We start from the raw sequence: 26,646 nt of genomic DNA on the forward strand, positions 1-26,646 counted from the left end.
CTTGAGCGCTTTGAGTCCGACAGGAGAAAAGCGCTATATAAATGTTCGGATTATTATTATTATTAAATACTATGCTGGGAGATCATGTGACAGTCCAGACCTCCTCCTAGCAACAGTCTGTGGAGAAATACCATTCCTGGAGAAGTGAGCCCTCTGCTGGTGGGCAGAGAGAAGTTCATGCTGCCAAATCCCTGAGGAGAACAATGACATCTGCTGGTGAAACAAAGGTAGTTGATTCATGACATCACCAGCAGATGCAGATTGTGACAGCTATCTGTACCAGGAGAGGATGTCGGGATGTGTGGTCCTAATCCCTAGATAGGTTTGATGCAATCAATGTTTATATGTCTGCACTATGCATGTTACAGGGCCAGAGTTAGGACACTTACGTTTACCTGGGTACCTCTGCGCAGTGTAGGTCACTAAGCAAAAGAATGCATTCTTCTGTGAACTAAGACCCCAGTTTTTAACTTAGCTGTAGGGATTACAGTGGTGCCTGCATGAGTGAATCTTTGAATTCATTTGTTTGAGCATTTGCATGCGAGTGTGCGAAGGGTTAATTGCTTTTTTTCTATTTTCAGGCCACACTCCCTTCAGCACCTCCCTTTCTTTAATAACTTATTTAATGTACTAACTAGAGGTGATGTGCCTGGATATATGTGTTTTTTTCTATCTTGAAGTGTGGGAAAGACTAAAAAGCATTCACTGCAAAGTATATGATCCATGTTGCACCTCCTGGCTGATGGTAAGGTGCTATTCCTATTTAAAGCTCTGCCTCCACTAGCAAACTCCTCAGTGTCACATCACTTTTCTAATAGGGACTTGACCTGCCAGCCAGCAACTCATAGCATTACATTGGCAAGAGCTTTTTAAATCACAAGCACTTATGCTGGAAATACACGGTTAGTTTCTGGCACTCGATTCTCCTCTCGACCGTTTTTGCTGCTCGATTCTGCAGTCGATTCTCTTATCTTCCACTCATTTTTCTTATCTTTTTCCATTTACTTCTATCAGAAATTGGAAAGGGAGATCGGACATTTTGGAAATGATCTATCAAACCATCTAACCACCTCAAAAACGAACCGTGTATTCCCAGCATTAGAAAAGTGCTGCTAGTGGGTTCCAGGCCTAAGTCAAGCAACAGTAGCAAATGTTATCAAAAACTGGAATTGTGATATTGAAGAGTCCATAAAATGAGATATAGAAAAAGATCATAAAAAATATTAGCCTTAAAAGACTCCTTATGAATTAATTAGTGAAGCAGCAACTAATTAATCAAGAACATGAGCCTGGTCAGTGGAGAATGCTGCAAATGCAAATATGGCTAGTAACCAATTAAGCCTTTTGTACATAGCTGCTACCTCAAAAGGCTACTGCTGCGTTGCGGCACGCTCCCGTGGCCGATCGTGTGTGTTCATTAGCCCAGAGATCAATGAATGGGAACACAGTTCCCATTCATTGATCTAAGTCCCCGTTACAAAGATCGATGGCTTCTATGAGAAGCCGCAATCTTTCTAAAGAAAGAAAAAAGTTTCACGTCCTCCCTTTACTTTCTGTAAACGTGATTGCTCGCTTAGAGGACAGAAAAAAAAAATTACTGAGGCCATCTTGTGGCCAAAAAGTAAAATTACATTTACATACATTTTTTTAATAAACACAATAAGTTACATTAAAAAATTAAAATAAAAAAAAACATAAATAGTTACCTAAGGGTCTGGACATTTTTAATATGCGTATCAAGAGGGTATATTACTATTATTTTTTAAATTATAAGCTTGTAAATAGTGATGGACGCAAAACTGAAAAAATGCACCTTTATTTGCAAATAAAATATTGGCGCCATACATAGTGATAGGGACATAATTTAAATGGCATAATAACCAGGACAAAAAATGAGAAATAATACATTTTTTTCCATTCTTTTCTGAATATTCTAGTTAAAATGCATTTAGAAAAAAATAATTCTTAGCAAAATGTACCACCCAAAGACAGCCTAATTGGTGACGGAAAAAACAAGATATAGATAATTTCATTGTGATAAGCAGTGATAAAGTTATTGACAAATGAGCGGGAGGTTAAAATTGCTCGGATGCATAAGGTGAAAAAACGCTGAGGGCTGAAGTGGTTAAAAGTGCTGGGCCCATATGCAATTACCTTTTTCTCTTGAGTTTTTCTCCTAGATGTTATTTCTAAACCTTGTCAATATAATGCCTTTTAACCAGTTCGCATTCAGTCGTTTTTCGCTTCATGCATCCGAACAATGTTCACCTCCCATTCATTAGCCTATAACTTTATTACTACTTATCACAATGAACTGATCTATATCTTGTTTTTTCCGCCACCAATTAGGCTTTCTTTGGGGGGTACATTTTACTAAGAGCCACTTTACTGTAAATGCATTTTAAAAGGAAGAATAAGAAAAAAACGGAAACAAATCATTATTTCTCACTTTTCGGCAATTATAGTTTTAAAATAATACATGCCTCCATAATTAAAACCCACGTATTGTATATGCCCATTTGTCCCGGTTATTACACCATTTAAATTATGTCCCTATCACAATGTATGGCGACAATATTTTATTTGGAAATAAAAGTGCATTTTTTCCGTTTTGCATTCATCACTATTTACAAGCTTATAATTAAAAAAAAAAAGAAATATTTCATCTTTACATAGATATTTAAAAAGTTTAGACCCTTAGGTAAATATTTGTGTTTTTTTTTTTTTTATTGTAATGTTTTTTTTGTTTTTTTTAATTAAACATTTTATGTGGGCATTTTTGGGAGGGTGGGATTGAAATTGTATTATTTTTTGGAAATATATGTGTATTTTTATTTTTTTTTAACATTTAGATGTAGTTTACTTTTTGGCCACAAGATGGCAGCCATGAGTTGTTTACTGTGACGTCACTCTAAGCGTACCACGTACGCTTAGAGCGACATAGGAAGCAGAAAAAGCGTAGCTTCCGAGAGAAGCTGTCGCTTTTTCTGCAGGGGAGAGGAATCAGTGATCGGGCACCGTTGCCCGATTCACTGATTCACTGGCTAACAAACCGCCGGCCGGGAGCGCGCGTGCACGCGCGCGATCGGCCGCGTGGACGCGCAGGAGCGCACATGGCTTCCTGGACGTGAGTTTCACGTCCAGGAATGTCAAATAGTTAAACCACCAGCAAGCAACTTCTCCTAATTTTTGATACTTATTCAGTTACAAAGTGCTGAAAAGTTGTTTTAAAGAGAAGATGAAAAATTCTCTCCTAGGAGAACACTCAGGATAAAAAGTTAATTGCATATAGGCCCTGGTCTGTGGATGTTTCTTTCAAGCAGAATTGGGTGAAAATTTCATATGAGGAGTTTCTGCTGTTTTGTTCTAGTATAGATTTTGAAATTCCGTCAGTCAGACTTGAAACTTGTTGATTATTTAGCTCTCTCAAAGTCCAGATTTCTGCACTGTATTCACTAAATAGGACTTTTCGGGAACTTTCTCTTGTCATACAACAAATATTAACATACTGGGGACACCGTTCGACCCATACAGGAGACACCATTTCACCTATGCTGTGGACACCATTCTACCTATACTGGGGCAACTTACTAACTATACTGGGGACACCTTGTTACTTATACTGAGGCAACTTACTACCTATACTGGTGTTAACTTACTACCTATACTGGTGTTAACTTACTACCTATACTGGGTAGACTTTATTACCTGTGCCAGGGGCACCTTAATCCCTATAGTGGGGATGCCACTCAACCTATATTGGGGACACCTTACTACCTATACTGTGGGAACCATTCTACCTATACTGGGGACACCATTCTACCTGTCCTGGGGGCACCCTACTACCTATACCAGGGGCACCATACTACCTATATTGGGGACACCTTTGGACCTATACTGGGGACTGGCTACCTAATATGGGGGGGGGGACTTTGGCTATATTATACTGGGGACAGAGCGAGGGCTCTGTTGGAGTAGGAGTGCTCGGATTTGAGAGTGGGGGCTCTGATTTTGTGAATGGTGGGGGGGTGTAAGTTCAGTGTTTGCCATGGACGCCGTTTTACTTAAATACACCTCTGATATTCCTGGATTTCCTTTCTGACTCTCCATTCTTTCCATATGATTCCTGCTCCATCTGGAATATTACTTATAAAACATTTTTCCTTGTCACCATCTCCTCAGCAGCCTCAGAAATCCAAGTGTTGTGCCACAAAGAGCTGTACTATAGCAGAGACTAGGCAGTTCCATGCCAGTGTCCCATTTCCTGCCAAAAAGTCATCTCTAGTTTCCACATCAGTGCTGAATAGACTCTGCCTTCCTTTCAGATGGAGATAATGTTACAGCTTAATATCTACTAGATGTTGTTTCAGTCTTTAAGTAAACCTGTGACTAAGGGAGAAAGAGGATTTTACTTACCTGGGTCTTCTTCCAGACCCCTGTAGTCTATCAGCTCCCTCTATGTCCTTCCAGTCTGATCCACTGTGCTGTTGTGAAGTCTGCGATCTAGCTGGGTTTCAGGCCACTGCGCAAGTGCTGCTATGGGCCACGCGCCTCCTCCATCGCGCTTCTGAGGCAAGGAGACTTCTGCACAAGCGTAGTCACAAAGCTTAATGAACTGCGCATGCAAAGATTGCTCCCTGCCACAGGGAGGCACTTCAGGGACCATGCATGCGCAGTAGTCCATGACTGAGTTGAGTTGCAGACTTTTACGGAGTTGAAAGAGGCACAATGGAGAGGACGTCAATCAAGCTGGCAGACTACAGGGGGCTGGAAGAAGCCCCAGGTAAGTAAAAATAATTTAGTTCCCTTCATCACAGGTACACTTTAAGATGTTATCTTGCGGCAAGGATGTTACTTCGCAAGCACAAGTAGCCTGGAGTAGCAATACAAACCTCAAGGTGCTTCCAGGACAAAAGCTGTCTGTCAATACATCTGCCCATTTAACAAAATGTATCTCATAATCTTGAGAAGAATAGAAGAAGAAGCAGATGACCCACACAAAACCAAGCAGAAAACTATTTACTAATGTAGGTATCCGAAATAATGACCACAGTTAAACATGACTGCCATGTTTCTCCAGGTATATCTTTATAAAAGTTTTAGATTTTGGTCTTCAAACCTGGGCTAGTCCCATTCACCCTTTCCATTGCTGGTATACACCCCCCCTTCTAGGTTAGGGGCCTTTTGGGGGTATGGGTCTGTCCCTTCCAGATCAAGACCTATTTAATTGTGGGAGATGTCATTGTACAGCAGCTATGACTAAGGACCAAGCTGGTCTGAAACATGTCAGCTGTGTGTAACTGTGATCACTGTTTTGGATATGTCCATCAATAAATAGTTCTCTTTGCTTGACATTGTGTGTGTCCTCTGGTTCTTCTATTCTACTTGCTACTTGGACTGGCTGTCCAGGATTGAGCGCCAACTTAGACAACAATTGGAATGCAGCGCTAACCCTTCCTTGCCTTGTATTCATCTTCTTGGGTGTTCTTTGCTGGAATATCAGCTTTAACCACCTGCAGTGCAGAGCAGCAAGTTGGTAAGTCACCTTCATAGATCACAGTAGAGTGTTGTACGTGTTAGCCATCAGTAAAAGCAAGACGTTTTGAATCAGGATCATACTATTTGTTAGCTAATTTACAGATAAATAAGAAAGTATGTTTTCGGCTAATATGCCTTCTTCAGACTTCCATCCTGACTATATTAACAAGATGTTGAAACACACAGCTTATATACACTGGACATTCAGAGGAGAAACATTCTTTTGCAAACGTAAATACATGTCATTGATTGCCCTAATTATAACTTCAGGGGGGTCTTACAGGGATGCTAGCTAATTTACGACAAATAGATAAGACCACTTGTTTGATAAACCATCACATACCACAGATTGTACTGGCATTCTGCACTCTGCAGACATATGACAAGTGTTAAAAGACGAGAAGAGTTTAACCTGACAGATGCAAGTCGAATTACACAGAAAGAATACCCTGTATGGCAGATAGAAGCAAATGGCTTTACTTTCTAGATGACCTTTATACTTGAATATTGCATGCTAGTCTACGTTGCTGAGATCCGATCAGCAACGGAGCAGTGTGCTCAAGCCCTAACAGTCTTAATTTACCCTTAAAAAATGTAAATAATGTTGTGATTCTTTCCCTTTTCATGCCAGCTTGCAGTACAGAGGATTATTGAACACAGGTAAGCTTTTCCTCTCACTTCCATCCAACCCTGTAAAAATAATTTAATGATGTTCATTTAGACTGGGTACTGAAAAGACAGCACACTTCTAAGGCAAGGGCTGCTGTACACACATTGTATTCTCAGCAGGGGTGTACATTATCAGTCTACTATGGCTGAGTTTCCTCTACCATGTGTGAGGGGTTTAAAGAGAATCTGTAAACAAAAAAAAAGTCCCTGGGGGGTACTTACCTCGAGAGGGGAAAGCCCCTGGATCCTAAAGAGTCTTCCCCTGTCCTGCTCACACATCTGGATCCAGCGCAGGCTCCCTCAGGCACAGGGTGTCAATACTATTTACAATTGCTGTAGCTCGGGCTCCAGCAGAAAAGACGATCCTGATTGGCTCACGCCTGCACAGTAGATTGGACCTGATCGGGCTAAACTATTTCCACCAGAGCCTGAGCAGAGAGCCACTACTACGTATGTGCGCTGCCCGACAAGTGGCTAAGAAGGAGATCCTCGGGGGAGGGGAGGGTCCCAGCTTTGGATCCCTGCTACTGAGGTAAGTACCCGCCAGAGGCACTTTTTTTTGTTACTGATTCCCTTTAAGGGGTGGTACCGAGCAGTGTTCTTCAGTCTGTGCCTTAAGGCCCATACACACAGGCTACAACTGTTGCTGGAAACACATGGCGCGCGCATGTTGCGGCAACAGATCCTCCATGTGTATGAGGCGCGCGCAAGCAACTGTTGCTAGTCAGAGCTGTCTCCAGGCGATTGACTTGTTCAATCCCCGGCAACAGCTGTTGCAGCAACCGTCCCTAGTCTCAAGTCGGTGCGGTCGTGTGTATGCTAGTCTCTAGCAACTCTTGTGAGTCCGACAGTTCATTGAACCTGCGACAGAAGTTGCTGAGCAACAGTTTCCACTATGTTGCAGACAGGTTGTTGCCGCGTGTATACAATCGTTGCTTGTATACAACTGTCGTTGCTGGAGACTTTCAACTGTTGCTTGTCTTCATGCAACTGCAGACATCCGTGCCTCATGTGTATGTAGCTTTAGTCTGGGAGGCCTGCAGTATATTATGTCAGCAGGAGCTTTTACTACTTCTTAGTAGTGATTATCCTAAAGTTCTACAAACGTGCAAATTTTACTGTGGAACCAAAATTACAGTGTTGTATGTATGATGATTACAGCCAGGCACAGCCTTGATCTCTATGACAGAACTGCAGTTTTGCTCAGCTCATTAGTACACTCTAGTGGTATACGCCTGAAAAGCAAGAGCAATGAGAAAATGTTGATTCCAGTACTGCCCATATCATCCCTTCATTAGTAGCCATGTGCACTGGCTGCTGTAATACCAGGGTGCCCTAGACTATTGATTATTTATCCTGATCAGAGTAATTAATCAATAATGCAGGGCAGTCGGTTGTTGCAGAAGCCAGTGATACAGGTGCTGACAGATGACTTCTGTAGTGAGCAGCAAGCTCCAGGCAATTTAGATTAGCTTGATTGGAAGTAATCTTATCTCTTTTCCCAGCTCCCCCTCCCACCATGGTTTCTTTACCCCATGACCCTTTCCTCTTTTCAGATTTTAGTGGCCTCTTTTAACAGCATGCCAAAGAGCACTGGTGATGTCTGCAATCCTGGTGAGAGGTCTTCCTGTCAGGGACGGACCTAGACCAAATTGCGCCTGGGGCAAAGGTCAGGTTTTGGCGCCTAAACTGCCATTCCCATCCAGTTTTGGTGCCTAAAGGTCAGGTTTTGGTGCCTAAAGATCAGGTTTTGGCGCCTAAACTGCCTTTCCCTATCCAGTTTTGGCGCCTTTTTAAGAATTCAACAAACTGCGCCTGGGGCAAGAGACCCGCTCACCCCCCCCCCCCCCCCCCCGACTAGATCCGTCCCTGCCTGCCATTTCTCCTTTCCACCAGGCTCCCTGTTTTTTGCTTCTACCGCTTTATACCACCCCCTTTTCCTATGCATCCCCCTCTTTCATGTCCCCCTTTTCTGACTGTTCTCAGAGGAGCTCACAATCTAATCATACCATAGTCATAGTCTAATGTCCTACCATATCATTATTGTGTAGTTATATAGCACTGACATCTTCCGCAGCACTTTACAGGGTACATAACATACAGAGGGGCTGCAGCACACAACAGGAAAACAATGACAGGGGCTCTTGGTTACGCTTTAACGCGTTTAAGCTCACCAACTGCGCCAAAGTGTCCCCGATCTGGTGAGTCCTACTCTAACCATACAATGCTAGTTTTTATCAGCAGTCTAGTGGGAACTAATCCAAAAACCCAAGAGTCAACTAAATGGGAAAAAAAAGGAAATTAAAAACACCTCACCTTTCACTAGCTACCAAACGAACTCTCTGGACATGTGCAATGCACTCATTTATATGTTTAACTGTGCTAGAGGTGGGCGTGGTTATGCAGGCTCACAGGGGAAAATTATAATCAATCATCAAGGGGTGAGCAGCACAAACCAACTTTTAATGCAATTTTTTTGCAAAGTATGCACGCAGCAGTGGAGACCCCAATCCCCACAGGAAATATATAACATACAGAGGGGCTGCAGCACACAACAGGAAAACAATGACAGGGGCTCTTGGTTACGCTTTAACGCGTTTAAGCTCACCAACTGCGCCAAAGTGTCCCCGATCTGGTGAGTCCTACTCTAACCATACAATGCTAGTTTTTATCAGCAGTCTAGTGGGAACTAATCCAAAAACCCAAGAGTCAACTAAATGGGAAAAAAAAGGAAATTAAAAACACCTCACCTTTCACTAGCTACCAAACGAACTCTCTGGACATGTGCAATGCACTCATTTATATGTTTAACTGTGCTAGAGGTGGGCGTGGTTATGCAGGCTCACAGGGGAAAATTATAATCAATCATCAAGGGGTGAGCAGCACAAACCAACTTTTAATGCAATTTTTTTGCAAAGTATGCACGCAGCAGTGGAGACCCCAATCCCCACAGGAAATATATAACATACAGAGGGGCTGCAGCACACAACAGGAAAACAATGACAGGGGCTCTTGGTTACTGTGATGAAACGCGGAAAAGCCGCTGTCTCTCAAGGCGAGGCGGCTGTTTCCGCGTCCAGCATGGCGTCACAACGCGGAAAAAACGCCGCATGCCGCTTAGGCAGAGCGGCGGAATCCGCATTGGAGGCGGCTCCCGCACTCAGTTCACTGGATACATTGCAAGACAGTACTGGTGTGGCTGGGACTGATAGTCCACCAAGATTCAGACTTACACGCGCGCGAGCACAGAGGCAGAGTTTAAATAGCTGTTAGAAGGGAGTCGGCTGACCAGCTGGGTCAGCTGACAAATTCCACTGCTCCCATTGGACCAGCAATTAGGGAGGTCCTGGAAAGGTCCTAGAGTATATATACTGCTGGTTGTTCACTTGCTCTTTGTGTGGCGTGCGATCACACACGTGGGAGCACCCAGATCCGTAGTCAGATCCGCAAGTGTGCCGGGACCAGCTGGAGCTGTAATCCTACACTTAGCTAGATTCTGTTGATAGCTAAAGTACTAGTTTGATTGTGATTATCTGTTATGACTTTTGCCTGCCTTGACTACCTTTCTGCCTCCTGATTTTGTACCCCGATATATCTGATACCCCGTTGCCGAACCCTGCCTGTACTTTGACTCTGCCTTTGTCTGCTGATCTTGTACTTTATCTGTCTGTGTGTTTACGACCTGGCTTGTCCGACCTCGAGAACCGACCTTACCGTTAGAGGCGGTTCCTCGCTCTGTTAGCGATCCTTCCTCCTGAGGGTCACTTTCAGATATACCTTCCTACTGTCAGTCTGACTCCTCCCGTCTTGGAGAGCTCAGGTCTGCGGAAGGAATCTGTGCAGTACTCCTTGCTGCATTGAGGCCTTGTCCTCTAAGTGTTACAGTTACACAAAACACTACACTCTACTCAGGTGAACAGAGGTTAGTTTGTATATCGGATTATCGGTGAGACTGCAGATCACTTATAATCTGGTATATATCTGTATTTCCGGTGATACTGCAGATCACCGGTAATCAGATACTCTCTGCGCCCACCGATCGTTACAGAACGCCAGACCAAATACAAAATGGACGCAAACACTGATTGTCTGGGTGTACTTGCCACTTCGGTGGACAACATCAATCAAGTACTGGGCACCCACATGACTCTTATTGATGCCCTATCAGGGTCTGTACAAATCCTCCAGACATCAGTGGATCATGTGCGATCCTCTCCTAGCTCTGACATACGTATGCCTGTACCTGAAAGCTTTTCCGGCCACAGATCTGACTTCCGGAATTTTAGGAGTAGAGTATTGTCCTATTTTGAGTTGAGACCCCAATCTTCGGGTACTGAGACCCAGAGGGTCACGTTTATAAAGACTTTGTTGTCCGGCGACTCCCAGTCTTGGGCATATAGCCTGCCCGCCGGAGACAAAGCTCTTACCTCTGTAGAGGAATTCTTTAACGCTATGGCAGTAATTTACGACGATTCGGACCTTGCTTCGACTTCTGAGCGGAAGCTCAAGCTTTTGCGTCAAGGCGAAGGTCCGGTCGAAGATTACGCGGCCGAGTTTAGGAGGTGGTCAGTTACGGCCAGGTGGGACACTTATGCCCTATTAGATCGTTTCTTGTCAGGGCTGTCCGATGAGGTCTCTGATTTGATGTTAAGCCAGCCCGAGCCTAGAACAGTCGATGAGGCCATCTCAGCGGCCATCCGAATCGACCGCAGGCTGCGCTACCAAAAACAGACCAGGGGTAGTTCCCGTGTCAGAGGGGTATCTTACACTACGGTCCCAGTGACTCCACCTCCTACTATTGCACCTTCTCCCGTCTTGCCTCCATCCGAGCCAATACAGATTGCTCGGTCAAAATTGACCCAGGTAGAGCGAAGACGGAGAATGACCGAACAGCTGTGTCTGTACTGTGCTGAAGGGGGGCATATAGTACAAAACTGCCCTAACAAGCCGGGAAGATGCTACCGTTTAGGAGTGGTAGGGGGTAGCACCCTAGGTGCCCGGCTCATACCCTTAAACGAAAAACGTTTGCTCCTTCCCTGTATGATTACATGGGGGGACAAATCTGAAGCCACAGAAGCCTTTGTTGATTCAGGCTCCGCGGCTAACTTTATGAGTTCAGAGTTTGCAGAAAAGTTGGGCATTCCGCTCACCTCAGTAAAACCACCTATCCAGGTTACTGCTGTGGACGACTCCCCGCTGCAAAGGGACCGTCCGCTGTCTCAGACACCAGAGGTGGAAGTCACTATTGGGGTTCTGCATAATGAAAGTCTAAGTTTCTTTGTATTACACATGACCACCTCCACAATTGTTTTAGGAATGCCCTGGCTGCAGCTCCATTCGCCACAGATTAATTGGGCCACAGGACAATTAACTAGTTGGTCAGACTTCTGTTCCCAACAGTGTCTAGGGAAGGTGACTTTAGGTCAGACCAAGTTGCATGTGGAGGGGGTTCCCGAGCAATACTCCGAGTTCTCGGATGTATTCTGTCCCAAGGCTGCTGACAAGTTACCTCCTCATCGCCCTTTCGATTGCCCCATCGATCTCCGTGCCGGTTGTATGCCCCCTAGGGGTCACTTGTATAATTTGTCTGGACCAGAGAAAATAGCGATGCAGGAGTACATTCGTGACAATTTAGCCAAAGGGTTCATTCGCCCCTCCCGGTCGCCTGCAGGGGCCGGTTTCTTTTTTGTTAAGAAAAAAGACGGAGGGCTGCGACCATGCATCGACTACCGTGGCCTGAATAAAATCACGGTGAAGAATCGTTATCCGTTACCATTGATAGACGATTTATTTACGCAAGTCACGAACGCTAAGATCTTTTCAAAATTAGATCTGAGGGGTGCATACAACCTGGTCCGCATTAGAAAGGGTGATGAATGGAAGACGGCCTTCAACACTCCCGACGGGCATTACGAGTACTTAGTGATGCCCTTCGGGTTGTGCAATGCGCCAGCCGTCTTTCAAGAATTAATCAACGAGGTATTCAGGGAGGTGTTGGGTAGATTTGTACTAGTATACCTTGACGATATACTAATCTATTCCAACAACCTCCCCGAGCACAGGGTCCACGTTAAATTTGTGTTGGACAAATTGAGGCAAAATATGCTGTATGCCAAGGTGGAGAAATGTATTTTCGAGGTGACCACTGTCACATTTTTAGGGTATGTGATCTCCACCTCAGGCCTGTCAATGGATCCTGCCAAGGTCACAGCTGTCCTGGAATGGCCACAGCCAGTGGGGTTGAAGCCCCTGCAAAGATTTTTAGGTTTTGCGAATTACTATAGGAGGTTCATAAAGGGATACTCCACGATAATTGCCCCTCTTACCAGTCTCACAAAAAAGGGGGCAGATACCAACCACTGGTCTCCTGAGGCTGTGGCAGCTTTTTCTCACTTGAAAAAATTGTTTTGCTCTGCACCCATATTGAGACACGTAGACACCTCTTACCCATTCATTGTGGAGGTTGATGCCTCAGAAGTTGGAGTAGGGGCTGTGCTGTCTCAACGCTCTGGGCTGCAGGGGAGGTTGCACCCGTGTGCCTATTTCTCTCGGAGGTTTTCACCGGCAGAGAAAAACTACGACATAGGCAACCGGGAACTTCTGGCCATTAAATTGGCATTTGAAGAATGGCGCCACTGGTTAGAAGGGGCAGAACACACGATCACGGTGTATACTGATCACAAGAATCTGGAATACATCGAGGGGGCTAAGAGACTAAGTCCCCGACAGGCCCGTTGGTCGTTATTTTTTACGAGGTTCAGATTTATTATCACATACACTCCAGGCAGCAAAAACATCAAGGCAGATGCCCTGTCCAGATGTTTCGAATTAGAGACAGCACAGCCCCCCGCTCCTGAGTCCATCATCCCGCAGAGGCTGGTGTTAGCAGCCACAGAGACCTGGGAGGATTGGACAAAGGTTTTGGGTCCCTTTCAGCAGGATGTCCCTGAGGGGAAACCGGAGGGGGTTTTGTTTATCCCACTGTTTTTTCGTCTACAGGTCTTACAAATGTTTCACGCCCATAAGAGTGCTGGTCACCCTGGTGCTGCCAGAACGCAGGATCTGATTGCCAGGTGTGCTTGGTGGCCTTCTATGGCAACAGACTGCAAGGAATATGTCAGGGAATGTGCGGTATGTGCCAAAAGTAAACCCTCCCGGCAGGCACCTGTCGGTACCTTACAGCCTTTGCCCGCCCCGAGTGAACCATAGACCCACTTGTCCATGGATTTTGTGGGTGAGCTCCCCAGGTCTGAAGGCATGTCGGTCATTTGGGTGGTAGTCGACCGCTTCAGCAAAATGGCCCATTTCGTGCCTTTGAAAGGACTCCCCTCGGCCCAAGAATTGGCTGACCTATTCATCGTCCACATTTTCCGGCTGCACGGCATTCCGGAGAACATTGTGTCCGATCGGGGAGTCCAATTTATCTCTAAATTCTGGAGGGCATTCTGCCACCAAATGGGCATGAAGCTGTCTTTCTCGTCAGGCTACCACCCACAGACGAATGGGCAGACTGAACGAATTAATCAGTCTTTAGAACAGTTTTTAAGATGTTACGTTGCGGAGGCACAGAATGACTGGGTGAAGTTTCTGGCTTTTGCAGAATTTGCGCAGAATAATTTAAAGAGTTCTTCTTCTGGTTTTTCCCCGTTCCAGATTGTGACAGGGAGGTCGCCCAAGTTCTCCCCTTTGCCAGTTGCCTCTTCTCCATTCCCAGCGCTGGAGGATTGGCAGAGGTCACTCAGGGACAATTGGGGAATTGTTAGAGATAATTTGCAGAAAGCGTTCCAAAGTCAAAAGGGTCAAGCGGACAAGAGACGTTCCATGGAATGGAAGTTTCAGCCAGGGGATTTAGTCTGGGTGTCCACACGTCACTTGACCCTGAAGCAGCCTTCTGCCAAACTGGGCCCCAGGTTTGTGGGTCCGTTTTCTGTGACCAAAAAGATCAACAACGTCACTTATACCGTTGATCTCCCCGCCAGCATGCGTGGGGTGAGATCATTTCACGTATCCCTGCTCAAACCAGCAGTCCATGTGGGCCCTACTCCTCCTCCTCCTGTCCTGGTGGATAGTCATCCTGAGTTCGAAGTAGAGAAAATTTTGGACTCTCGCATTGTCCAGAACTCGGTACAGTATCTGGTACACTGGAAGGGATATGGCATTGAGGAGAGACAGTGGGTACCGGGGACTCGCATGCATGCGGATGAGTTGAGGAAAGAGTTTCATGCTTTACACCCCGAGAAGCCTGGTAGGAGTTGTCCGGAGTCCACTCCTCGGGAGGGGGGTACTGTGATGAAACGCGGAAAAGCCGCTGTCTCTCAAGGCGAGGCGGCTGTTTCCGCGTCCAGCATGGCGTCACAACGCGGAAAAAACGCCGCATGCCGCTTAGGCAGAGCGGCGGAATCCGCATTGGAGGCGGCTCCCGCACTCAGTTCACTGGATACATTGCAAGACAGTACTGGTGTGGCTGGGACTGATAGTCCACCAAGATTCAGACTTACACGCGCGCGAGCACAGAGGCAGAGTTTAAATAGCTGTTAGAAGGGAGTCGGCTGACCAGCTGGGTCAGCTGACAAATTCCACTGCTCCCATTGGACCAGCAATTAGGGAGGTCCTGGAAAGGTCCTAGAGTATATATACTGCTGGTTGTTCACTTGCTCTTTGTCTGGCGTGCGATCACACACGTGGGAGCACCCAGATCCGTAGTCAGATCCGCAAGTGTGCCGGGACCAGCTGGAGCTGTAATCCTACACTTAGCTAGATTCTGTTGATAGCTAAAGTACTAGTTTGATTGTGATTATCTGTTATGACTTTTGCCTGCCTTGACTACCTTTCTGCCTCCTGATTTTGTACCCCGATATATCTGATACCCCGTTGCCGAACCCTGCCTGTACTTTGACTCTGCCTTTGTCTGCTGATCTTGTACTTTATCTGTCTGTGTGTTTACGACCTGGCTTGTCCGACCTCGAGAACCGACCTTACCGTTAGAGGCGGTTCCTCGCTCTGTTAGCGATCCTTCCTCCTGAGGGTCACTTTCAGATATACCTTCCTACTGTCAGTCTGACTCCTCCCGTCTTGGAGAGCTCAGGTCTGCGGAAGGAATCTGTGCAGTACTCCTTGCTGCATTGAGGCCTTGTCCTCTAAGTGTTACAGTTACACAAAACACTACACTCTACTCAGGTGAACAGAGGTTAGTTTGTATATCGGATTATCGGTGAGACTGCAGATCACTTATAATCTGGTATATATCTGTATTTCCGGTGATACTGCAGATCACCGGTAATCAGATACTCTCTGCGCCCACCGATCGTTACAGTTACGCTTTAACGCGTTTAAGCTCACCAACTGCGCCAAAGTGTCCCCGATCTGGTGAGTCCTACTCTAACCATACAATGCTAGTTTTTATCAGCAGTCTAGTGGGAACTAATCCAAAAACCCAAGAGTCAACTAAATGGGAAAAAAAAGGAAATTAAAAACACCTCACCTTTCACTAGCTACCAAACGAACTCTCTGGACATGTGCAATGCACTCATTTATATGTTTAACTGTGCTAGAGGTGGGCGTGGTTATGCAGGCTCACAGGGGAAAATTATAATCAATCATCAAGGGGTGAGCAGCACAAACCAACTTTTAATGCAATTTTTTTGCAAAGTATGCACGCAGCAGTGGAGACCCCAATCCCCACAGGAAATATATAACATACAGAGGGGCTGCAGCACACAACAGGAAAACAATGACAGGGGCTCTTGGTTACGCTTTAACGCGTTTAAGCTCACCAACTGCGCCAAAGTGTCCCCGATCTGGTGAGTCCTACTCTAACCATACAATGCTAGTTTTTATCAGCAGTCTAGTGGGAACTAATCCAAAAACCCAAGAGTCAACTAAATGGGAAAAAAAAGGAAATTAAAAACACCTCACCTTTCACTAGCTACCAAACGAACTCTCTGGACATGTGCAATGCACTCATTTATATGTTTAACTGTGCTAGAGGTGGGCGTGGTTATGCAGGCTCACAGGGGAAAATTATAATCAATCATCAAGGGGTGAGCAGCACAAACCAACTTTTAATGCAATTTTTTTGCAAAGTATGCACGCAGCAGTGGAGACCCCAATCCCCACAGGAAATATATAACATACAGAGGGTCTCCACTGCTGCGTGCATACTTTGCAAAAAAATTGCATTAAAAGTTGGTTTGTGCTGCTCACCCCTTGATGATTGTTTACAGGGTACATAGCCATGTCACTGACTGTCCTCAGAGGAGCTCCCAATCTAATAATTCAATAGCCTTAGTCTAATGTCCTACAATATTATTATTATGTATTTATATAGCACTGACATTTTCTGCATTACTGTATAGAGTACAGAGGCTCATAATGGTTAGCTCCATCCACATCTTGATGACTTTTTTTCTCCAAAAATCCCCTGAAATTTGCAGCGACCTGTCAACCCTCCCATCAAAAAAATTGATGGGGTTTTTTTTACAGCGTGTCTGTAAATAATCAGCAACGGATGTCAAATCCCCTACTTATGTGTAATGAATAGCGGAGGTGCCGCCGCATGGGCAAGCGGCATGGCGGCTTTCTCCACGTCCCAACCGGCGGCTGCTGCCACGCAGCAGCGTTAGGCTGCCTTGCCTGGTCCTTCTAGTGCACACAGATGGAGAGCTACGCGCGCGCGCGCCAGGTGACAGGACCTTTATGCTGCTAGAAGGGTGCTGCTACAGTGTGTTAAAACCAGCCGGAGCTGGGAATTCACACTGAGTCAGATTCCATTGATAGCTTTAAAGTACTATTGCTTGCTATTGTTACTATCATCTGTTAGACTAGTTCCCAGGTGTTGAGACCAAGGACCTCACACCTAAGACTAGGGAATTGCTATATTGTTACTATCATCTGTTAGACTAGTTCCCAGGTGTTGAGACCAAGGACCTCACACCTAAGACTAGGGAATTGTTATATTGTTACTATCATCTGTTAGACTAGATCCCAGGTGTTGAGACCAAGGACCTCACACCGGAGACTAGGGTTGAGAGATATTTCTGTTACCTGTTATGACCTTTGGCTTTCCTGACTACTCTCCTGTTCTCTGATTCGGTACTTTCGCCCATCTGATTATCTGTTGCCAACCTTGCCTGTACCTGGATACCGAATCAGTCTTCCGCTTCTGTACTTTGTCTGTCCGTATGTTGCTGACCTGGCTTGTCTGACCTTTCTGGCTGTCACCTAGCTCCTGGGTGATCAGCCTTACTGTACACCTGTGCCACCTGCCCTTCAGGTGGTTACTAGCTGCTATCAAGCCTATGGTCACCAGCTCCTCTGGAGACCATCGTGCAGCACAGTCAGTGGGTCTCTATCTCTCCAAGGTCTACTGGCTGCAGTACAGCCTGATTCCCTGCCCCTCAGGGAATCCTTGGCTGCAGTAGTGTCTGCATCTCCCGCTTCTCGGGAGATAATCTCTCCCATTACTGTTGCACAAAACACTATATCACATTGGGTGTCCTGTGTCTAGCTATACTAGTATTATTCGTGATTCTGCAGATCACCACATAATCAGGTATAGCATCTGTATTATTGGTGATACTGCAGATCACCAATAATCAGAAAAATCTGTGTTACTGACACCAATCGTTACACTACGCCACTGTCACAAAATATTTCTTATTATAGTTTATTTACGTTCTAGAAATGATTCTTTCTGGAATCTTCACTGAGGATTTATTATAATATCTCATATGAACTCTTCCCTAACCTACAAAGCTTTTCACAACATCTCTCCCCGGTACATATCCTCACTAATTTCCAGATACCAACCCAATCACAATCTCAGATCTGCACATGATCTTCTGTTGTCCTCCTCTAGAATCACCTCCTCACATTCACGTTTACCTCAGCCTAACGCTATTGTCTGTTAGTAATTCTGTGAAATGGCTGTAAGTTATATGCAAATGAAAACCTAATTAATAAAGTAAAAATAATAATAAAATAATAACATTAAATTGAAGTTAAAATAATAATAGTCTATTGTTAATAATGCTACCAAGGTAATCTTATCCATTCTGCTTACTTAGTTGGGTTCAAACATTGTGTGTCGTAAAGGACATTAAATAATTGTTAAATTTACCTCATAAATATTACTATATTTAGTCTGCAAGCATTTTAAACGCCCAAACAAAGAGAATAAACAATTTTATAGGTTGTGTGTTTCATAGTTTTGAAGATTGGAAGAATGGGAGGGGAACATTTATAGGCTGTGTTTCCACTTTATTGGTTTGAGTTTTGCTGAGTACACTAGGCCTTCCAGGAATATAAGGAAAAGCAAAGGCAGGATTTCATCAGCGTGCTGCTCATTAGTGTTTCCTCTGATACCCACAAGCAACTCTATTGCTCATTTACGGACCAGTGAGAGGGTGACAGAAAGGTGACAAAGGAATGTGAACTTCAGCAGGCTGTCATGAACCAACAGGCCGGTTTTACATCTGTAGCAAGCATTGCAGTGCGATGCGCCACCACACTCACATCACACGGCAATGCCAAAAAAGCGATTCATAGGACCCTGCGGCACAATGTGGCTGGTAAGGTCATATGCATATCGATGACCCTCCCTCCTGGACAGGAAGTACATCACTGGGATTCCCAGGTTCCCCAACATATTTGCGTTGTTCTGCCGCTGCCAACAAATTTAAAATTTCTGCATCATGCATTGACATCCCGCTTCCACTGTGTCGCTACGGAAGTCGCACAGTAATGAAACTGTTGACTTTGTGGCATCTCTACTTCCTGCGCCACGCGACATGGAAAGTGTACTGGGCCCCATACACTTTCTTTGCTGTTGCGTTACCTGGTGTGCAGAAAGGGTAACAATTGGGAGGGGGGTGGGGTAGGGGTGCGATCCAGTTCCTTCCTTCTTCTTTCCTTCCTTTCCCTTTTCCTTCTTACACTTCTTCTATCGTTTAATCATTATATCCTAACTTAACCTATGTGAAGCAGCAATTCTGTTCCAACCTGTACCAGCTGAAGAATGGTCGCCAGGATGAATTATCTTTTAGACACTCTTTGGTACTTATGCTTGTCACAACTGTTAAGATGATCAGCTGCTTTATTGCATAAGCCAGACAACAAATGTTTTGCTAGCTTCCAACTGTATGTACACTCTATTATGTTTATGTTCATGTATGTTGGCCTGTGGCCATGTTTTTCTTGTTTAAAATCATCAATAAAATGATTTGTTAAAAAAGAAAGAAAGAAAGGGTAACAATGCAAAAAAAAAGTGCCTGTGTGTAAAAGGGGCCTCAGGGTGTCTGGACAAAATTAGTAATGCAGCATCTACGGTAATACGATTCACAGGTAGGTATTTTACTACACACATACATTTCTATTTATTTTGTTCTCCAAATAACACAATAAGACAGCATGCCCCCTTCCCCTAAATAAATAACATAGGTAGGCAGCTTGTCTCTCAAATAACACAATTTGGTACCATGTTACTAGAAGAACACAGTTGTCCAGCAAGTACCCCAAAATAACACAATTAGGTAGTATGTCTAGCAACTACCAAGATAGGGTAAACATGCCCGCAGGTTGTCCCCCCAGCATAGCCTTGTGTCTCCAATATCTCCTCAGGACCCATCTGCCCCTTATAATCCCCCAGTATAGTCATGTGCCCCAACAGACCCTGCAATAAACCTTCCAGTACAGCCATGCCCACAATAAACTCTACAACAGAGCTATGCCCCTCAGCAGACCTTTCAGTATACCTATGTGCCCCCATTAGACCCCCAGTATAACCATGTGAACCTAGTAGACCCATCAAGTATCACTTGCCTCTATAGACTCCAGAAATATAGCTATATCCCCCATTAGACAATCTACCGCCCATTGTTGCTTCCTGAGATTTCCATAGCTGCAACTGCATCTTTATAATGTACAGCTATTTGTAATTAGATTAAGAAGTGTTTATCTAAGCAATGTATCTATTTTTATTATAATTTCCAGTCCCTTGAGGCACAAACTATATTATGTGTATGAACAGACTACGCAATACGAAGTGAAAGCTGTATCGCAAGCTGCAGTTTTGCAATAATCCATGATGCAGCTATTTACAAGGGTGCCTCTTTCCTCTAAGGACTCATAAAGGAAGTTAGTCATTACACTAAGGTCCTTCACATGTGACCTCTCTGTTGTGGATACATGTTATTCCCCTCTCTTCCTCCGTCTGTCCCTTTGTGCTTTCCCTTCTGATGAAGTCTGATTCTGAGATTGCTTCTTTGCCTGTCAGCAAGTCAAACCTGTTTCAGGTGCAGAGGTCACTGCTCAGAAAACTGCTTATTTCTGTAAGTAACATTTGGCAAACTTTACAGGAAGGCGGAAGGAATCGTTTAAAGACAGAAGGGTGTGACTGTGGACATTATCCAGACCACAGGTTGGGAACACCGCTGTCCTGATCACTCTCACCTTCCTTACATATGGAAATTTGTATGTATATTGCATGTGTGTTGCGCTGTTTACTGTACTGTGATTGTAGCATAGTTATATGAGCTAATGTTTGTTGTAGACTTATCGTAACGAGAACATATACAAATAATAGTAAGGATTATGTCAAGGCTGGCTATTTTGTTATAAACAGACACCAAATAGTTGCGATGATGGATTTTTACTAGTGTAATTCTGCATTTCTTGAGGCATAGGACTGCTTCTACTATTAAGACAGAGCCCAAGCTCATTGTAATGGAGTCTCAGCATGTACTTCTGTGTATTTAAAGTACTTATTTGTCAGGGACTGAAGAATACAGATGCAGTATTTGGGCTCTCATTCACAAACACATTTTGTATTGTGCTGTTACTTGTGATTGTTTGCAGAATGTTATCATACCAGGGCCCATATGCAACTCACTTTTTCTCCTGAATTTTCTCTTAGGAGATAATTTTTTTCATCTTCTATTTAGAATAACTTTTCAGCAGTTTGCAATTGGAAAAGTACCAACAATTAGGTGGAAAAGAACTATCAAAACGATTTCAAGTATTTTCTTGCTTGCTGGCGATTTAAAGAGCATTTTATCAACAAGTTTGAAAATATCACTTAGGAAAAAACTCTTATTGCATATGGGCCCTTGTCAGGGCTGATTCATACTCAAGCGCTTTTCAGGGCTTTGCTGATCGCCGACGATGAGCAAAGCGCTGCTACTAATGTATCCCTATGGGATTATTCTCACTGCAGCGTTTTCGAATCAAACGCAAACCCGCAAATCAAACGCAAACCCGCTTTGGGGAAGGGGGCATTGCGTTGTGTTATTGTACTATTGAACAGGAATCAAACCACAAATCGCGCGATTTGCGCTTTGAGTGTGAACTGGCCCTCATAAAACCACCAGCAAGCAAGAAAATACTCCAAATAATTTTGATAGTACGTTTTTTTAATTGCTAAATGCTTCAAAGTTATTTTAAGAGAAAATGAAAATCATCTCCTAGGAGAAAAACATTTAATTGCATATGGGACCAGGGCCCTGATTCAATTGCCTTTTGTTACTTTGTTACTCCTGATGTTTCAAATTCTCACAAGGAGATATTTTCTCACCTTAAAAATAACATACAATTTTACCTAATGATAATCAAGGAAACACTCAAATAAGTTCTGTATTACTTTACTTACCTATTATTTTTTTTTTGTGCTTTTGCACTTGCTAGGTGCTGAACAGTTATTTTGCAGGTTAGATGAAAATATCTCATGGGAGAAAACTCAGGGGAAAAGATAACTGAATCAGGGTGCAAATAACTAAGTTATGCTTCACATTTAGCTTGCAGGTAAATCTCTGCACATTCTCCTTAAGTAAACCTGTGACTTTTACAAACACAAGTCAGATACTTACCTTGGTAGGGTGAAGTCGCTCCATCCTCCAGAGGCTTTTTTCACATCCTTCTTGAGAGAAGTTTGCGGCTGCGCACATGTACGTTAACAAGCAAAGAAGAAATGGACTTCTGGAGCATTATAAAAGGGGGAAAGGACCTACTGCACATGCCCAAGTTGTCTGAGTTGTGGAAGTAATGGGGCCTTTTGCAGCAGAATGGTGCAATGGAGGAGGAGTAACCCTTTGCACTGCTCCACACACCTCTCTATAACCTCCTTTTTGTTCCATCACTTCCCTTGGTGTGCTCCCACCTGTTCTCCCACAGTCAGTCCCAGTAGTCAGGCTCCTGTTGTCTGGAACCTTCTTTGCCTACACAGTTAGTTAAGGCTTGTAACTGTACAGGCACAGAACGCTCCAGGCCAAGGAGGCGCGACCAAGAAGATGGACAACCAGGGGTGACTGCAGGAGAACTGATGTGACCGGATGCACAACAAGAGAGCCCACAGACTACAGGGGCTGGAGGAAGCTTCAGGTAAGAATAAATTCTGGTGTTTGTAATGTTTCAAGTACACTTTAAGGACTTACTTTCACCTTTGCTTGGCAAGAACCCTTTGGCACCCAGTTATCTGTGTAAACTGATTTGCATGCCCGAGTCTTGGCAGTTCTTGGTTACATAAAATGCCTGATTAAATGTTTTTATGCTATTAGAGACAAGAGTTCTGTGTATGGTTGACATTGTCATTGAGTAACAGGGCTGTTCCAACTTTTATTTCTCAGATTCAGGAAGCAACCCATGACACATTTTTGTTACCCACAGAAAGAGGAAGCAGCCTGTAACACCAGCCCTCATGTCTTTGTTTGCCAGCTGACTCTGAAGCAGGTGGCAGCTTAAGTTAAGATCATGTACTACTTACGAATAAATGACTGCTACTGAACAAAACGTGGAGAACTTTGAAGACAATGAATGCTGGGATGGAACCTAAGCTTTCAGGTTGGAAAGGCACAAATAAATTAATGGGGAAGTTTAAACTGCCACGAAACAACAGTTCAAAAGAGCTTAACCAATGTGAACAGGGAGACGCTGCGTTGCAGTCTTGCAAAATGCGGGACTCAAGAAGTGTGAGGAGAGTGGAAAGTCTAAGCAGGACTCCATCACCTGCTACAATCAGCAAGAGAAAAAGAGGTATGAGAGGAAGTCTGTGGAGCACAACAGGATCTCTTCCTTTGGTGGGAGCCTGGTTCGCAGCAGCTGGTTTGGATTCTGCAGATGACCAAGATCAGCAGCAGGATTTTGGGGAAAGTGGCATAGTACTTGACCCAGTTGAACATGCATGGATGCTTATGGTTGCAGAAGGAAACTTTGATGAGGTACAGGAGACTTTACAGGAGGATCCTAGCTTGCTTTATAGGAGAGACTTTGTGACTGGTTACTCCCTGATTCATTGGTTAGCCAAACATGGTCATCATGAGGACCTTATACGACTTATGGATTTTTCCAATGCAAGTGGCTACCTTTTGGATATAAATTCTCGGGCCAGTGGTGGCCTCACTCCACTACATATTGCAGCTCTTCAGGGACACGCTATGGTCATTAAAGTGTTGGTTGGAGCCTTCAATGCAGATGTCCATATTCGGGACCATAATGGCCGGAAAGCTTGGCAGTATCTTCGGGCTGGTGCTGACAGCAAACTTTTGGTACTCTTGGGGGCTCCTGAAGAAGAGGAAACTGGTACATCAGCAACAATGAATAACAACAATAATCGTCATATCCCCACTAACAGGAGTGTTGCTCCACTGTTCTATGATGAAACTGATCATATTGGTAAAATGACAATGGCGGTAGCACCTCTCAGGAACTTGTTTAAAAGTGCGTATGGATTCCTGAAGAAATGGTAACTGTCAGCATACTGCAAGCATAATAGTTTCAGAAATGCAAAATAATATTATTACATGGTAACTGGACAATGTTCATTATTAGAGGATAACAAGGAATAATGAAAATTGTTAAAATGTAAATATAACTTTGCAGTTGTATTCTAGGGAGCTTTCAGAAACTTTCTTGGTGTCCCATCCCATAATAACATCCCCTGCTGGAAATTGCTACATTTGGTACCTTGTCAATTAAAGATACGCACCCGCTATGATTTCATATGGCTACACCATTAAGGGTCCTTTCACACTGTGTTCAAACTGTGTTGTGTTGCCATCTAATCGCAATGCAACAAAGCCGAAAAACACACTGTGTGGAAGTGTTGCAGTGCGATCATACAGTGAGGCACACTGTACAATAAATGCATGCCTTACTCCCACTGTCAATGCACAGCACTACCACACTAGATGTAAAAGCCCTGTAGAATATAATATCATCGTGTTGCAATGCAATGATATTGTATGTTGCAAAGCAAAGTTAGTGTGAAATCCTTACAGGTCTGCTCCAGGACTAAACATGGCCCAGAGTATTTTTTTTAGACTAAATAGTAACAGTTTTATGTAATAACATGGCCATACTACCTCTCTGAAGAGAGGGAGTGCCAAGTAACTGCAGAATATGAAGAATTCAGCTTTTCTAGGTACAAACAAAAAGTAGCCTGGGTGACACCATCCCCAAATCCAGTACTGAAGGCTCTATAAAAATAAAATAATAACACATATTTGTAAAAGTTAATTTTGCAGAAGAAAAGGTAGTCTCATGATCACTGTATTCATGGCTTTATCAATGATCCCTACTGCAGAGGAGTCTGACGATACCAGAGTAGTCATGAGACTACCTTTTCAGTGAAATTAAGGTATTATGAAAGGTTTACAGCATGGACAAAACTGTGAAGTGGTGGTGGGCGGGGGGGGGTGAGAGGTTGTCCCCCAAAACTATACTTAAGTATGATCAGAGTTAACTGAGATATAAAGATAGAAGATACTGGAGTTTAAGGCTAACTTCACAGTGGTCAGTTGCATAATGACTGTGAACTGCAATGGAGACTCGACAAAGACTTTAATACAAAGCCTGCATGCAGAGAGTTAGAATCATGTGATCTGTTACAGCGCAGTACTGTGAACAAGCCCATACAGTTGTATGGGCAGTGAGTTGACATGCACAATTATTCTGCAACGCAACTGACTACTGTGAACAGGGCCTACAGGGAACCTGAGGTGACAAATGGAGGTTGCCATATTTCTTTCCTTTTAAACAATACCTTTTGCCTGGCTGTCCTGAAAGAAGCATGCAGCTAATCTTGTCAGATTTTTGGCAGAAACATCTAGTCTGTGTGCTTGTTCAGGGTCTATGGCTAAAAGTATTAAGAGGCAGTGGATCAGCAGGACAGCCGGCAATGAGCATTGTTTAAAAGTAAATACAATTGTCAGCCTCCATATGTCTCTCACCTCTGATTTCCTTTAAGTGACAGGGACAACAATATTTACATTGAGGACCCTTTCATGCTTAGGCTATTGCGTTGCAGTGCATCGGACAATGCAATGATATTCTTTCACATTACATGTAGTGCAGCGTGGTGCGGTGGGTACTGACGCAGGAAAGCACAACATGCTGTGCGTTAACTGGGTAACATGTGCATTTGCAGTGACAGTGTGACGTATTTTCATTGTACTATATGCTATACTCTATGGTCGCACTGCAATGTTACCGCAGGGTGAAACTTTTTAACTCCGTTGCCTGGTGATCTCATCGCAATGCAAATTACATAGTGTGAAAGGGCCCTATATGATCATTGCACAGGTTTTTCCATGAAAACTCATACTATGTATTTTATATATTCTCTGTAACTATTTTGACATGCAGATTTTACGGAGGGTACCTACCAATTATTTATTTTTTTTACTATGTGCTCAACACGTGCTTGTGATGGGTGTAGTTATAAGATAACCTTTATTTTCACAAAATTACAGTGAAAGCAAAAAAGTTCAGCTTAAAAAATTGATTTGTACATAAAGCGGTCTCACCTCTGCTTGACAAACAGAATATTGTATTATTTCTGTGCAGATTATGGTAGTTCACATGAATTTTCTGTTTTTTTAAAGGTACTTTTTAACATAAAATGTACAAACACAAAAGCCAAGTAAAGGGACAGGGCCGTTTTTTGCACCGTGCAGGCCGGGCGACCGCACTGAGCGCAGACTGACAGGACAGGAAGGGGGGCACCGGCAAGAAGACACTGACTGCGTCCGCGGGAGCCGCTGAGTGAGCAGGACAGGTGATGCGCGGTAAAGGCGAATGATAGTATGCTAGCGCGATCATCACCATCCTACCCACACTCCTCCTGGGCGTCCTGTGGCATTCTCCTTCTGCCCTGACATCACTGCCATGCATGATGACACTTCACGTCTAGTGGTATTGCAGGCCAGGCAGAGCGCCGATGGAGGAGGCTGTCGTCACGGCGATGCGTGCTTTCCCCCTGGATCAGTGCCTCTTCAGCAGGTGGTCACAGAGACAGTAAGTGGCCTGCTGCGCTGTCTGTCACCTGACTTTGCCTCTGCCTGGGAGGGGGGAGAGGTAGGGGTGGGCGCTCTCTGCCCGGCTGCTGTATTATTTTAAATAAATAATGAACTCCCTGATCTTGCTGAGGCGTCAGGGCCCTAGGGTGCTAGG

At 44.2% G+C, this 26,646-nt stretch overlaps 1 protein-coding gene across 3 annotated transcripts; it reads left to right on the forward strand.

Annotated features, from left to right (window-relative positions):
- Positions 1–159: 159 nt before the first annotated feature.
- SOWAHD (sosondowah ankyrin repeat domain family member D) lies at positions 160–26,019 on the forward strand. 3 transcript variants are annotated; one of them, XM_068249593.1, is made up of 2 exons: positions 160–227; positions 22,824–26,019. In XM_068249593.1, the coding sequence occupies exon 2, from the start codon at positions 23,007–23,009 to the stop codon at positions 23,940–23,942; it is 936 nt and encodes a 311-aa protein (XP_068105694.1). In that variant the 5' UTR covers positions 160–227; positions 22,824–23,006; the 3' UTR covers positions 23,943–26,019. The 3 variants fall into 3 exon arrangements, with proteins under 3 accessions (XP_068105694.1, XP_068105692.1, XP_068105693.1); XM_068249591.1 differs by lacking the exon at positions 160–227 and adding an exon at positions 20,391–20,534; XM_068249592.1 differs by lacking the exon at positions 160–227 and adding an exon at positions 20,601–20,676.
- The last annotated feature ends 627 nt before the right edge of the window (positions 26,020–26,646 follow it).

Source organism: Hyperolius riggenbachi, chromosome 8, assembly GCF_040937935.1.
Source record: "Hyperolius riggenbachi isolate aHypRig1 chromosome 8, aHypRig1.pri, whole genome shotgun sequence".
Lineage (NCBI taxonomy): Eukaryota > Metazoa > Chordata > Amphibia > Anura > Hyperoliidae > Hyperolius > Hyperolius riggenbachi.

What these genes read in the sequence shown, in the direction of transcription:
- SOWAHD (XM_068249593.1), top strand. Translation starts at nt 23,007, where the DNA reads ATGAATGCTGGGATGGAACCTAAGCTTTCAGGTTGGAAAGGCACAAAT.